Below are 12,357 nucleotides of genomic sequence, written 5' to 3'. Positions count from 1 at the left end.
AATCTTACAGCAATTTTTAGGGTCAAGGGGTGGTCGCATTCAGCCCTTTGCCCTTCCTCTAATAATGCATACATAGCAGGTCATATTGATTGGTTATTTGGATCTCAGCCCCCTACATAGCTAAATGTCATGTCATCATTTTTCACCCCAGGTCACAGGTATCTTGCCAAGTGTCCTAGTTTCATGTGCCAACGATGTGGTTTTTGGGGGTTTTCTTATAAGAAAGCTGTTCTTGTCCCTAATATCCTGGCTAGTGGTTTAAGGTGCTAACTTCTGCCTCACTAGGAATGTGCGGTTCCAACCCCTTTCCTATTGCAGAGCAGCTCCAGGTAGCTCCTCCACTCCCTGCGACCCCCTTTCCACAGGGAAAAGTAAAAGCAGTTTTAAATCTTTGTCTGAGGCAGCACACACACCCCTGTGACCCCCCCCCCCTTCTTCTGTAGAGAGGGAGAAGACAGGAAGGAGCAAGGCAGCTTAAGGCCAAGAAATGAAGACAAGAGAAAATGTTTTATCAGAATTCATATTCCTCCCCCTCATGTCCATTCCATCCATACCTGGGTCCTATCTCCACATAGGACCCTTCCTCCGATCCCCAGGGCCTCCTCTGTACATACATGCCATCATCTGATCCTTCAGGACCTTGGAGGTCTTCTAGTCCAACCCCCTGCAGTAACCAGTGTTGGGTCCCTTGGAGGCGCCTTTATCACAGCGGAAACCTTGCCAGGTTGGGGAATGCAGCCCAAAGCCCCCTCCTGGCATCCAGCTGTTGGAGATCGCCATTTCCTGGACAGGTGTGGAACTGCACCTATTGCCAAGCTGGAGAGGTGATCCGGAAGACTTGCACGTGGAAAACCAGCTTATTAAGAGGTTCCTGTGTATGGAGGCTCACTCCGGGGTGTATTAACCATGAAGCAGGCTAAGTATATGCTTAGGGCACCAGGTGTCCAAGTGTGATTGGACACCCAAGGAATTTGTCTTTGGTGCAAAATCTCTTAGTGTTTATAAAAAAGAAAAAGAAAAAAATACATTTGTCAAGGATCATAGGTATAACACTTAATCGTAGTCAAAGGGTAGAAATAAGCAATCAGTTCATACTAGGAAACATCATAATAAGTGATCAAATCAAATTATACTAGTAAACATTGTCAGTGCTAAGGGCAGGGGTCTCCAACCTTGGGAACTTTAAGCCTGGAGGACTTCAGCTCCCAGAATTCTGGGAGTTGAAGTCTGCCAGAAGGTTGGAGACCCCTGGCTTAGGGCACCAGTGAGCCTTAATCTGCCACTGGACATGCAACTCTTCTGAGTGCTTGTCAAACAGGAGGCTGGGGTCCAGGATGGGGAGGGGAGGGAGGGGAAGTGGGGGGGACGTGTTTGAGGGTTTTTTGCACTCTTGTAAGAAGCACCCATAACGGAATCCAAGCCAGCAAACAAACACAGGATGTGGCTGCACAATTGCACATTTAGGTTGCATTGACCGAAACGCAAGCTGGGCATCGCTGGAGGAGGAGACCCCGCCCGCCCTATCTGTCAGGAATGGTGTAGGGCAGGGGGTCTTCAAACTTGACAGCTTTAAGACTTGTGGACTTCAACTCCCAGAATTCCTCCTCCTCCAGTCATGTTAGCTCAGGAATTCTGGGAGTTGAAGTCCACAAGTCTTAAACTTGCCAAGTTTGAAGACCCCTGGTGTAGGGTCTCCTGCTTGGGCGCGGGGGTGGCTGGACTAGATGACCTCCAAGGTCCCTTCCAACTCTGTTAATCTGTATTCCTCTACTCAGGCGCCGGGGGGGCAACAATTAAGAAGGGAGAAAGCAGCAGCGGGGAGGGGAGAAAGGGGACCTTCTCGGCGCGGCCCCCGAGACGGAGGAAGCCCCCTCCCGCCTTGGCTCGGCGGAGGGGGCGGGGCAAGGGGCGGGGCGTCTGCAGGCTCGCGCGAGAAGCCGCCGCCGCGCTCTACTCCCCTCCCCCCCGCCCCGCCCTGCAGTCCATGGAGCGCTTCGCTGCTGCCTTCGTCTTCCCGGAGGGCGAGGCGGGCGGGGCCCAGCCGGCGGAGGAGGAGGGGGCTTGGGCGGCGACCGTCCGGCGAGGCAGCAGGCGCGGCACTACCAGATGCTCTCGGAGCTGCAGGCGCTGGTGAAGCAGCTGCCCAGGTGGGTGGAGACGGCGGGGGTGCGAGGAGGGGCGGCGGGGACGGGGCTTCGCGCAGAGCAGCGGGGTCCGGACCAGCCCCTCCCCGACCGACCGACCGACCGCCGGGTTTTCCCCGCCACGTCCGAGGGAGCGGGGGAGGGCAGAGGGGGCTACCTGGAAGCCCCAAGTGGCGGGGGGCTTCCAAGTGGCTTGGCTTTTGGGGCACAGCAAGGGCGGGGTTGTTCATGCCCGTTTGGCTCTGAAAGGCGGGGAGGCATATTTAAGGAAGGGGGCTTCTGGAAATTTACAGTGGTCTCCAACTTTGGTCACTTGAAGACTTGTGGACTCCAACTCCCAGAATTCCTCAGCTGGCTTTGCTGGCTGAGGAACTCTGGGAGTTGGAATCCACAAGTCCTAAAGTGGCAAGTTTGGAGACACACCCCCCCCACACACACACACACAAGGGTCAAACTTGGCCACTTTCAGACTTGTGGACTTCAACTCCCAGAATTCCTGAGCTAACATGAGAGGAGGAGGAATTCTGGGAGTTGAAGTCCACAAGTCTGAAAGCTGCCAAGTTTGAAGACTCCTGGTGTAGGGTCTCCTGCTGGGGTGCGGGAGTTGAACTAGATGACCTACAAGGTCCCTTCCAACCATTTATCTCAAGGGTCTTCAACCTTGGCAAGTTTAAGATTTGTGGACTCCAGAGTTCCTGAGCTAACAGGACTGGAGGAGGAATTCTGGGAGTTGAAGTCCATAAATCTTCAAGCTGTCAAGTTTGAAGACGCCCTGCACAAGACTTTTTCAACATGGAATCCCCAGTTGTCTTAGACCAGGGCTCTCCAAACTTGGCAATTTTACGGCTTGTGGACTTCATCTATGGTGGGCTGAGGAATTCTGGGAATTGAAGTCCACAAGTCTTAAAGCTGTCAATTTTGAAGGCCCCTGCCCTAATATGATCTTTTCCAGAAAAAAAGTTTTTTAAAAAAACTCTTTGCCCTCCTCCTTGTCTCCCCTTCCCCATCTTCCTTTCCTCCTCCCCATCCCCTTTTTAACCTTTTGTTTCTCCCCTTCCCCCTCCTCTTCAGCCTGTCCCCCACCCTCTCACCTTCAGCCCCCCACCCTAAATCCAAGCCACCCTCAACTCACCCCTCTGCGAGGGGGTTATAAAAGGAGGGAAACTTCCCCAGAGTCCCACGAAAGGCAGCTTATCTCCAGGAAGGCATCTTCCCTCTGATAACAGCTGACAGTAACTGACCCTTTAGCCTGCAGGGATGACCCACCTGCCTTCTCCTTCTATCAAAGGGCACCTGCTCCTCCACCTTGGTGACCTACATCAGCCCCCTGCTTAAGCAGGAGACCCTGTGCCATTTCAGACAAGTGGCCGTCTAATTTCTTCTTAAAAACCTCCAGTGGTGGAGATGCCACGATTTCTAGTGGCAAGCCATTCCCCTGGTTAATTGTCCTCCCTGTTAGGAAGGTTCTCCTTCATTCCAGGTTGCTTCTCTCCTTGAATAGTTTCCATCCCTTGTTTCTTCTCCTGCCCTCAGGGGCTTTGCAGAATAATTTGAGCCCCTCTTCTTTGTGGCAGCCCCTCAAATGCCGGAAGACTGCTATCATCTCGCCCCTAATTCTTCTTTTCTTTAGACGAGCCAAACCCGAGTCCTGCAGCCGTTCTTCATATGGTTTAGTCTCCAGGCCTTTATTTGTCCCATTGTCCAATAAGACTGAGTCTAACAGAGTCTCACTGATTGACAAACCTTAATCCAGTCCGTTGTCTGGAAAGACCAATTTTAAACCAATATTATTCAGCCCATCCCGTTTAGACCCTTTATAATATATACTCTGCATTGTTTTCTGACCAAGAAAGGGGAAAACTCCTTATGTAGTCAGTGAAGTTCCTTCTGTTTTCCCCATCAAAAGAGCCAGGAGCCATAAACCCTTGAGGAATGGCAGTGGAAACGGAATAGGGAGGGCAGGTAAAGCTGCATGCGCTGAAGAGGCAGACTTACCTGGAGGATCGGTCCGCTTTTGTGCATCACTGACAAGAGAGTCCCGTGTTTGAGCAGGGCGCTGGACTAGAAGACCTCTGAGGTCCCTTCCCACTCAATTATTCCTTTATTCCATTCCGTTAAAAAGGTTTGGAAAGGCTTGGAAATAAGAGTTGGAAGGAGCAGGCTTGGGCTCGACACAAAATAGCAGTGTGTGTGTGTGGGGGGGGGTGTTTCAGTGCAGAAGCCCCCCATTCCCCAAGCTGCACTCTTTATTTGCAGGGGTGCCATGTATTTTGTGCGTGCATACAGCCGCGGGTTCTGTTGACCTCGGTTTAATGCTTGTGAAAACCCAGCTGACAAGTAGCTTTCCACATTTTTGAGCCAACAAGCAGAAATGGGGATTTGTGGGGATTTGATCCAGTTGCGTCTAAACTCCTGTAGTCCTTAAAGACAAACACTTTCCTTGTGCTTGGGAGAAAGAGGCTAATTTACTGGCCTCTTTCCATGGTTGAGTTTCCATGGTTGAGTTTGGGGTTGGTATTCAAATTTCTTAACAACCGGATCTGTGGGCGTGGCCTAATTTGTGGGTGTGGCTTGGTGGGAATGCGACTGGCTGGGCATGGCTTAGTGGCTGGGCGTGGCTTGGTGGTCATGTGACAGCGTGGCTTGTATGTAAATATTATAAATATTTATGTAAATATTGATTTTTTTTATTTAAAAAGAGTAACTTTTACCAGAAATCCGGCAAAGCAGGCAGGCAGATTGAGTTGCTCACAGAATCATAGATTCACTCAGAGATCTACCTTTCTGCAATCGGCTACCTGAGTCTGCACTGAATAATAGAAGCTTCTGTCCTAAGGAAGGTTCAGCTCTGCTTTTAGATTAGCTAGAAAGCAAGAAATCCAACGATTTCCTGCTTTCTAGCTAATCTAAATCTCCCGATGGTCGGGGCGGAAAAAAGGAAGAATAGCAACTGAGCAGGCAGGTTGGATGGCGCGCATGCCAGGTAAGGAGTGAGGGGTCTGGGAGGGGAGGGGAGGGGCCAGCCAGTGGCACGATTTTCCGGTTCTCTGAACTGCGCAGAATCGTAACAACCGGTTTATAGAACGGGTCCGACCAAGTAGAATCCCTGTGCTGTCCAGACAGTTTAGAGTTAATGGGATTTGGATAGTTAGGTAGCAATTGTGAGCTGTCCCCTTAAGGGAATGCATCATGGTAAATGTAGTTAAGGTATCCTGGGAAATGTAGTCCATATCACGTGACCACATCTGTAATCCTGATTGGTCACTAAATTAACCCTCGATGGGTAGGAGTTTTCCTCACTCTTGGCTGAACTCATAGACTCGTGGTAACTGTTCTACTTCTATTGCCACGAGATGAGAGAAAAAGGATAGAAGATAATCATCTTTTTACCTACAAAATAGATATACAAAGGATTGGTCATTAAAGAAGAACTTCATCACAAATGTGAGTTACGAGGATACCTGATGAACCAATAAATGTACGTTGTTATGGACGTCTTGTTGAGTTTATCTATCTGCATCTGTACAGCTTTCAAATCCACTACTGTACAGAATACAGAACAATCTCACCCCGATTGAGTTTCCATGGTTGAGTTTCCATGGTTTGAGTTTTTGTGGTTGAGTTTTTGTGATTGAGTTGCAATTGCCCTCCCGCTCAGCGCACTCCCTGATGACAAAGGTATTTCCTCCCCGCAGTTCTTCTCAGCAGAGGCTGTCCTACACCATCCTCAGCGACCTGGCCTTGGCCCTTCTTGACGGGACCGTCTTTGAGATCATACAGGGCCTGCTGGACATCCAGCACCTGACGGAGCGAAACCTCTACAACCAGCGGCTCAAACTGCAGACGGAGCATCGAGGCAAGTGAGCCACATGAGTCATGCCCACCGAGCCTTTGCACTCACTAGTGAAGGGGCAGGAGTCCTGGGCCAAACGGTGCTTTTCACCTTCTTCCCTTTATGTGAGCAGAAGGAGATGGCTGGAGGCTCAATTCACCCTCTTAGAAGGAATGGAGGGGTGGTGAGAGCTGGAAGGTTTCTTCCTCCTGGTCTAGTGGCATCACAATATCACAATATCACCTTTCCTGCACCTCCCAGCAGCGGATAAGGGAAAGTGTGCAGTGTGCAGCAGCAGCCAAAAATGCTAATACAATCCTGGGTTGTATAAACAGAGGCAGAGAATCAAGATCACATGAAGTATTAGTACCACTTTATAAAACCCTAGTAAGGCCACACCTGGAATACCACAACCCACATTATTGGGGTCACCACATTACAAAAAAAGATGTTGAGACTTTGGAAAAAGTTCAGAGAAGAGCAATTAAGATGATCAAAGGCCTAGAAACTATACATATGAAAAATGGTTGCAGGATATGGGTTTAGTTAGTCTAATGAAAAGAAGAATTAGAGGTGACATGATAGCAGTGTTCCAGTATTTGAGGGGCTGCCCCAGAGAAGGGGCGGGGTGTCAAATTATGCTCCAAAACAGCAGAGGGCAGGACAAGAAACAATGGTTGGAAACTAATCAAGGAGAGAAGCAACCTGGAATTAAGGAAAAACTTCCTAACAGTGCAACAGAAGTTGCCTTCAGAAGTTGTGGGTGCTCCATCACTCGAGGTTTTAAGAAAAGACTAGACAGCCACATGGTATATCCTATAAGGTCTCCTGCTTGGGCAGGGGTTGGACTAGAAGACCTCCAAGGTCCCTTTCACCTGTATTCTACTTTTAGCTGGAACCACTTTGCATAATTATAGAAAGTTGTCTGGCCAAATATGTGCAAGACAAATCCATCATATTAACACCTGAAAATGATGTTCTTCCAGACTGTGTAAGGCACTTTCATTGCTATGCCCAGTCATAAAACACCCAGCTTCCTTTTAACTTAAATTTAGCATGCTCTGTAAACTGGTGCGTTCTTAAAAATAAACTGGTTTAAAATCACATTTATTTATAAAAGCAGTAGCCCTTATATACCACTTCACAGTGCTTTCCAGCCCACTCTAAGCGGTTTAGTGCTTCAGCCTGTTGCCCCCAACAATCCGGGTCCTCATTTTACCCACCTCGGAAGGAGGGAATGCTGAGTCAATGTCGAGACAGTCAGAATCAAACTGCTGGCAGTGGGCAGAGGAAGGCAGGCAGGCAGGCAGGCAATAACAATAGCCCTTAGACCAGGGCTCCCCAACCTTGGCCACTTTAAGAGTTGTGGACCTCAACTCCCAGAATCTCCAGCCAGCATAGTTGGTTGGAGAATTCTGGGAGTTGAAGTCCACAAGTCTTAAAGTTGCCAAGTTTGAAGACCTCTGTCTTAGACGTTTACAGGCCTCTCTAAGCAGTTTGCAGAGTCAGCCTCTTGCCCCCAACAATCTGGGTTCTCATTTTACTGACCTCAGAAGGATGGAAGGCTGAGTCAACCTTTAATTGGTGAGAATCAAACTGCTGACAGAATTAACCTGCAATACTGCATTCTAACCACTGGGCAGGCAGGCAGGAAGGAAGGAAGGAGTAAAAGAATAGCAATAGCCATAGCACAGACTTATATACCACTTTATAGTGCTTTCCAGCCCTCTCTAAGTGGTTTACAGAGTCAGCATATTGTTTGCAACAATCTGGGTCCTCATTTTACCCAATCAGAAAGCTGAAAGGCCGAGTCAACCTTGAGCCTGGTGGGATTTGAACTGCCAAATTGCAGGCAGCCGGCAGGCAGCAGAAGTAGCCTGCAGTACTGCCTTCTAACCACTGGGCCATCACAGCTCTACTAAACAAAGTTGTAAGTGGACTGCACTCTATGAGCACAGCAGAGTAGCCAACAGAGGCCAAGAAGGTTGGGCGGGTGACGGGCTGCATCTTGGGGGGGGGGGGCTCATTTTGTTTTCCTCCTTCCTTTTTTCACCAGCCCTGAAGCAGGAGACCTTCCGCAAACACAAGGAGGACCAGCAGAGCTGCCAGCCCCACAACCTGCCCCTTCTGAAGGCCGCTCAGCAGCGAGAGATGGAGGTGAAGGCAGCAAGAGCGATGGGTGGGGTGGGGGGTGGAGTGCTTCCTTCCCCCTTTAGTGCATATGGCTTGAAGCATAGTTCAAAATGCCAAACGCTGTTTGATGGTGGTTCCTTCTTTGGCCTCTTGGGTTCCTCCTTTGCTCAGGCTGTGGAGCAGCGGATTCATACTGAGCTACGGATGATGGATGAGAAAATAGTCTTGGAGCTGGATCAGAAAGTGGTGGACCAGCAGAGCACATTGGAGAAAGCTGGCATCTGTGGCTTCTACATCACCACCAACCCCCAGGTCTGTTCAGGCCGGAATCCGGCTTTGCCCAAAGCTAAGTGGCAGCAAGAAGGCAGACTGGGATGTCGGGGCTGAAGAACGCCTGCCCTGGGGTGAAGCTGCCCACCCTAGAGCAGGGGTCTCCAACCTTGGCCACTTTAAGACTTGTGGACTTCAACAGTTGAAGTCCACAAGTCTTAAAGTTGGTGTGATGACCCAAAGGGGCGTGGCACAAAGGCAACACAATCAGATGATCAATAATAGTCCTTTTATTAGCTCCAACTTTGCCCCCAATGTCCAGGTTACCTTCTGGCTGGAGAAAAACTCTCCCAGAAACAGCCTTTGGCTGCAGGGAATCAAGTCCAAAACATGGTCAACAAAAACTGTTAACTTAAAGTCCAAACAAGCCAAACTGAAGTAATTAGTTTGGCAGGGCAGGAGCAAGAATTTCAGATTTGAAAGCACGGCAAAACTCACACAGTTGGGAGACGCCAGGAACACAGATAAACCACGGCAACGCAAGATAAAGTCACATTTGCTCCTAGCAGGCTGCCACACGCAACTGTGTTCTCAGTTGTGGTTAATGAAGGGAATCAGGGCCCTTTCCTCCTCCATAAGCCATGCAACCCACGTTGCTCCCTTCTCTGTTCCTCCCTGAGTGCCCTAGGATGAAGACGGGGTGGGCCTGGGTCTTCCTCTGAACTCCCTCTCCCTTGTTCTACCTCTTCCCTGCTCTGCCCAGCCGGACTTCGCCCTTCCCCAGTTTCCTCCACAGCCAATGGAGCCACACTCCCACTCCCTGTCAGCTGTTCGACTTCCTCCTCGGAATCAGACTCTGACAGGGGCAGGACACTTGCCAAGGTTGGAGACCCCTGCTCTAGAGAGTCTAGCAGGGAGAGATGCAAAGGCCCATCTTCCACCCCCCCTCCTGAGATCAGGGGGTGGGGGCAGCCCACCCTCTTGGAAATCACTGAACAACATCCCCACCCCAGGATCAGAGAGCCCTGCTAGGAAGAGAGGGAATGGGGGGGGGCTCTTCCACCGGACCTGCAGAATCTCTTGACACAGCAGCAACAGGTGGCCCTGGAGGAGAAATAGGTCTTTATTTTCATATACTGGGATTGTAAGCCATGTAAGCTATGCTGGCTGAGGAATTCTGGGAGTTGAAGTCCACAAGTCTTAAAGTTGCCAAGTTTGGAGACCTCTGTTGTAATCTATTGTTTGTGGGCAGGATGTGGAAGTGGCTCGGCTTTGCCCTGGCTTCTTGCAAGAAGTTTTGCTGACAGGTGGGTGGGTGGGAGAAGTTGGCTTGCTTTTATTCCTAAGTTAAAAAACAAAAACTCTTGGTTTCTCTCCCAGGAACTGACGCTCCAAATGAACATGCTGGAGCTCATTCGGAAGCTACAGCAAAGGGAAATGCAGCCCAGGCAGCCGTTCCCTTGAGAGGGGACACAGGAGCTTTTCCCACCATGCCTGGCATTGGCCCTCATGGGTCTTGTGGAAACATGGATGTCGATCGTTTGCCTCACAGAAGAGCAGGACAAAGCTGCAGGGTCTCCTGCTTGGGTGGGGGGTTGGACTAGATGACCTACAAGGTCCCTTCCAACTCTCTTAATCTGAATCTAAGGCCGAAGGAGTTCAGATCGAGTTTGTCTTTGGTCTTTCTTAGAACAAGGGTCCTGGGTGGTTGTTTCTTTTTATAATGTTTGAGGAATTTCCAAAATATCTACAGGTTGATATTTTGAAATTGTAATATAGGAGATACAGGCTGTAAAAAGGCAATAAACACAATTTATTTATTCAGTAGATTTCTATGGCTGCCCATCTCAAACACATGATTCACTGCATGATATTCATTGCACGATATAAAAAAATCCTGGCACTCATCTAGTTAATTGAGCTGACCCGGAACCAGAAGCCCTGGTGGTTCTGTTCACCAGTAAATGGGACTGTCCAATCAAGCCGCCTCCATATTGTTTCCAACATCTTTCTCCCAGCTTGGAACTGAACCAGATGGATTTTTCTCCCAACAGTTTTCTAAAGCCATGTTTTTCATACAAAAATGGTGTTTTAATTCGTACTATATGAAAATCCTAAATCTGTACCACTGCAAGCCCAGCTTAAAAATTACTGCTGGGCAGCATTTAAAGCCATGGCAAGTCCTTTCTTCCAAGTACCATAGGAACTCTAAAATTTAAAGCAACAATGAATTCATTTAAGGAAATTAAAGTGTAAAAGATTGAAAGTGGGATAATTAGATAATATTGCTAACAATGTTATTAAATTGGATAATCATGCATTTAGAATACACAAATGATTGCTGAATCATGTGGCATTGAATTTTAAGAAATACTAAATGTTTCTTATTATTTTAAATCTAAATTAGACCAATAGAAAATTATTTCTGGAAGTGACTATTCCTCAGCAGCTGTTTAAAAATAGTTAACAGTTATTCTTAAAACTGGCAACGTAACAAATTTGAACAGACTTCCATGTGGAAATGGAAATTCTTGCATGGTTAGTGGTGAACTAATGTTGGAGGAGGAAATTGAGTTTTAAAAATGTGAATATGCTGCTAAATTATATTCCAGAAATCTGGAATTCATCTATCTGAAAAGCCTTGAATATATGGTGCTTAGACTTAGGGAAAAAGGGATGATAGATGATGGCAGGTCGGCTAAAATAAAATTGTCCATTCTCCCCCTGAATTGGCTCTGTATGGTGGGAGAAACCCAGCTGGACAAAATAAGTTTTTATTATTATCTATTTATTCATTATTAGATTTGTGTGCTGCCAAATCATCTAGGTAGTTCCAGAGGGCCTTAGTTTAATTTGCTACTTCAAAATTGACTATAATTACTTCCATAACCAAGAGTCTATTTTTGATACTGTAAAATTTATAATTACTGTAGAATTTATAATTACTGTAGAATTTACAATTTTATTTTATTCTCTTTTTAAAAAAGAGCCCAAAAAACCCAATGCAATCCTAAATTGCATTAACAGGGATACAATCAAGATCAAGGGAGGTACAAACCAATAAAGTCTTACACTTAGGCAAGAAAAACGAAAGGTACACATACAGACTGGGTGAAACCTGGCTTAATAGTAGTAACTGAGAAGGATCTTGGAGTCTTAGTGGACAACCAGCTAAATATGAGCCAGCTGTGTGTAGCAGCAGCCAAAAAAGCTAACGCAATCCTAAATTGCATTAACAGGGATACAATCAAGGCAGGTACTAATACCACTAATACCACTCTATAAAGTAAGACCACACCTAGAATCCTGCATCCAATTTTGGCCACCACACTATAAAAAAAAAAAACCTTGAGAAAAGGTGCAGAGAAGAGCAACCAGGATGATGAGGGGACTGGAGGCTAAAACACGCGATGAACGGATGCAGGAACTGGGCCTGGCTAGTCTAGGGAAGAGAAGGACCAGGGGAGACAGGAGAGCATCTTCCAATATTTGAGGGGCTGCCCCAGAGAGGAGGAAGGGGGTCAAGCTATTCTCCAAAGCTCCCAAAGGCCAGACAAGGAAGAATGGATGGAAACTGAACAACCTGGAAATAAGGAGAAATTTTCTGATAGTGACAGCAGTCAACCGATGGAACAGAAGTTGCCTTCAGAAGTTGTAGGAGCTTCATCACTGGAAGCTTTCAAGAAGAGACTGAACTGCCATCTGTCAAAAATAGCGTAGGGTCTGCTTGGGCAGGAGGGTTGGACAAGATGATCTCCAAGGTCCCTTCCACCTCTGTTAATCTATACATGTGTACATTATTCTGGAACAAAGTAAAATAACTTGCTTAGCATTTTACTGTGTCTTTTGAGTCAATTGTTGACTCCTGGGAACTGCAATTTTCTTGGCAACATTTTCAGGAGGGACCTGTCCTTCCCCCTCCTTCCAAGGATCGAATGAGAGACCCAAGAGGTCATCCGGCTGGCTCTGTGCCTAAGG

At 47.8% G+C, this 12,357-nt stretch overlaps 1 protein-coding gene across 1 annotated transcript; it reads left to right on the top strand.

Annotated features, from left to right (window-relative positions):
* Positions 1-1,967: 1,967 nt before the first annotated feature.
* On the top strand, positions 1,968-10,203 carry DGCR6 (DiGeorge syndrome critical region gene 6). The gene is given in 6 exon segments (XM_026684017.2): positions 1,968-2,021; positions 2,024-2,147; positions 5,840-6,000; positions 8,033-8,133; positions 8,281-8,421; positions 9,760-10,203. Coding segments are annotated over 6 exon segments (648 nt in total). The 5' UTR covers positions 1,968-1,984; the 3' UTR covers positions 9,844-10,203.
* The last annotated feature ends 2,154 nt before the right edge of the window (positions 10,204-12,357 follow it).

This window comes from Notechis scutatus, chromosome 13 (genome assembly GCF_049901735.1).
Source record: "Notechis scutatus isolate UNSWTSFEM ecotype Mainland chromosome 13, rNotScu1.2, whole genome shotgun sequence".
Classification (NCBI taxonomy): Eukaryota; Metazoa; Chordata; class Lepidosauria; order Squamata; family Elapidae; genus Notechis; species Notechis scutatus.
Note: the sequence above shows the minus strand (reverse complement) of the source record. Positions and strands in the feature narration are given on the sequence as shown.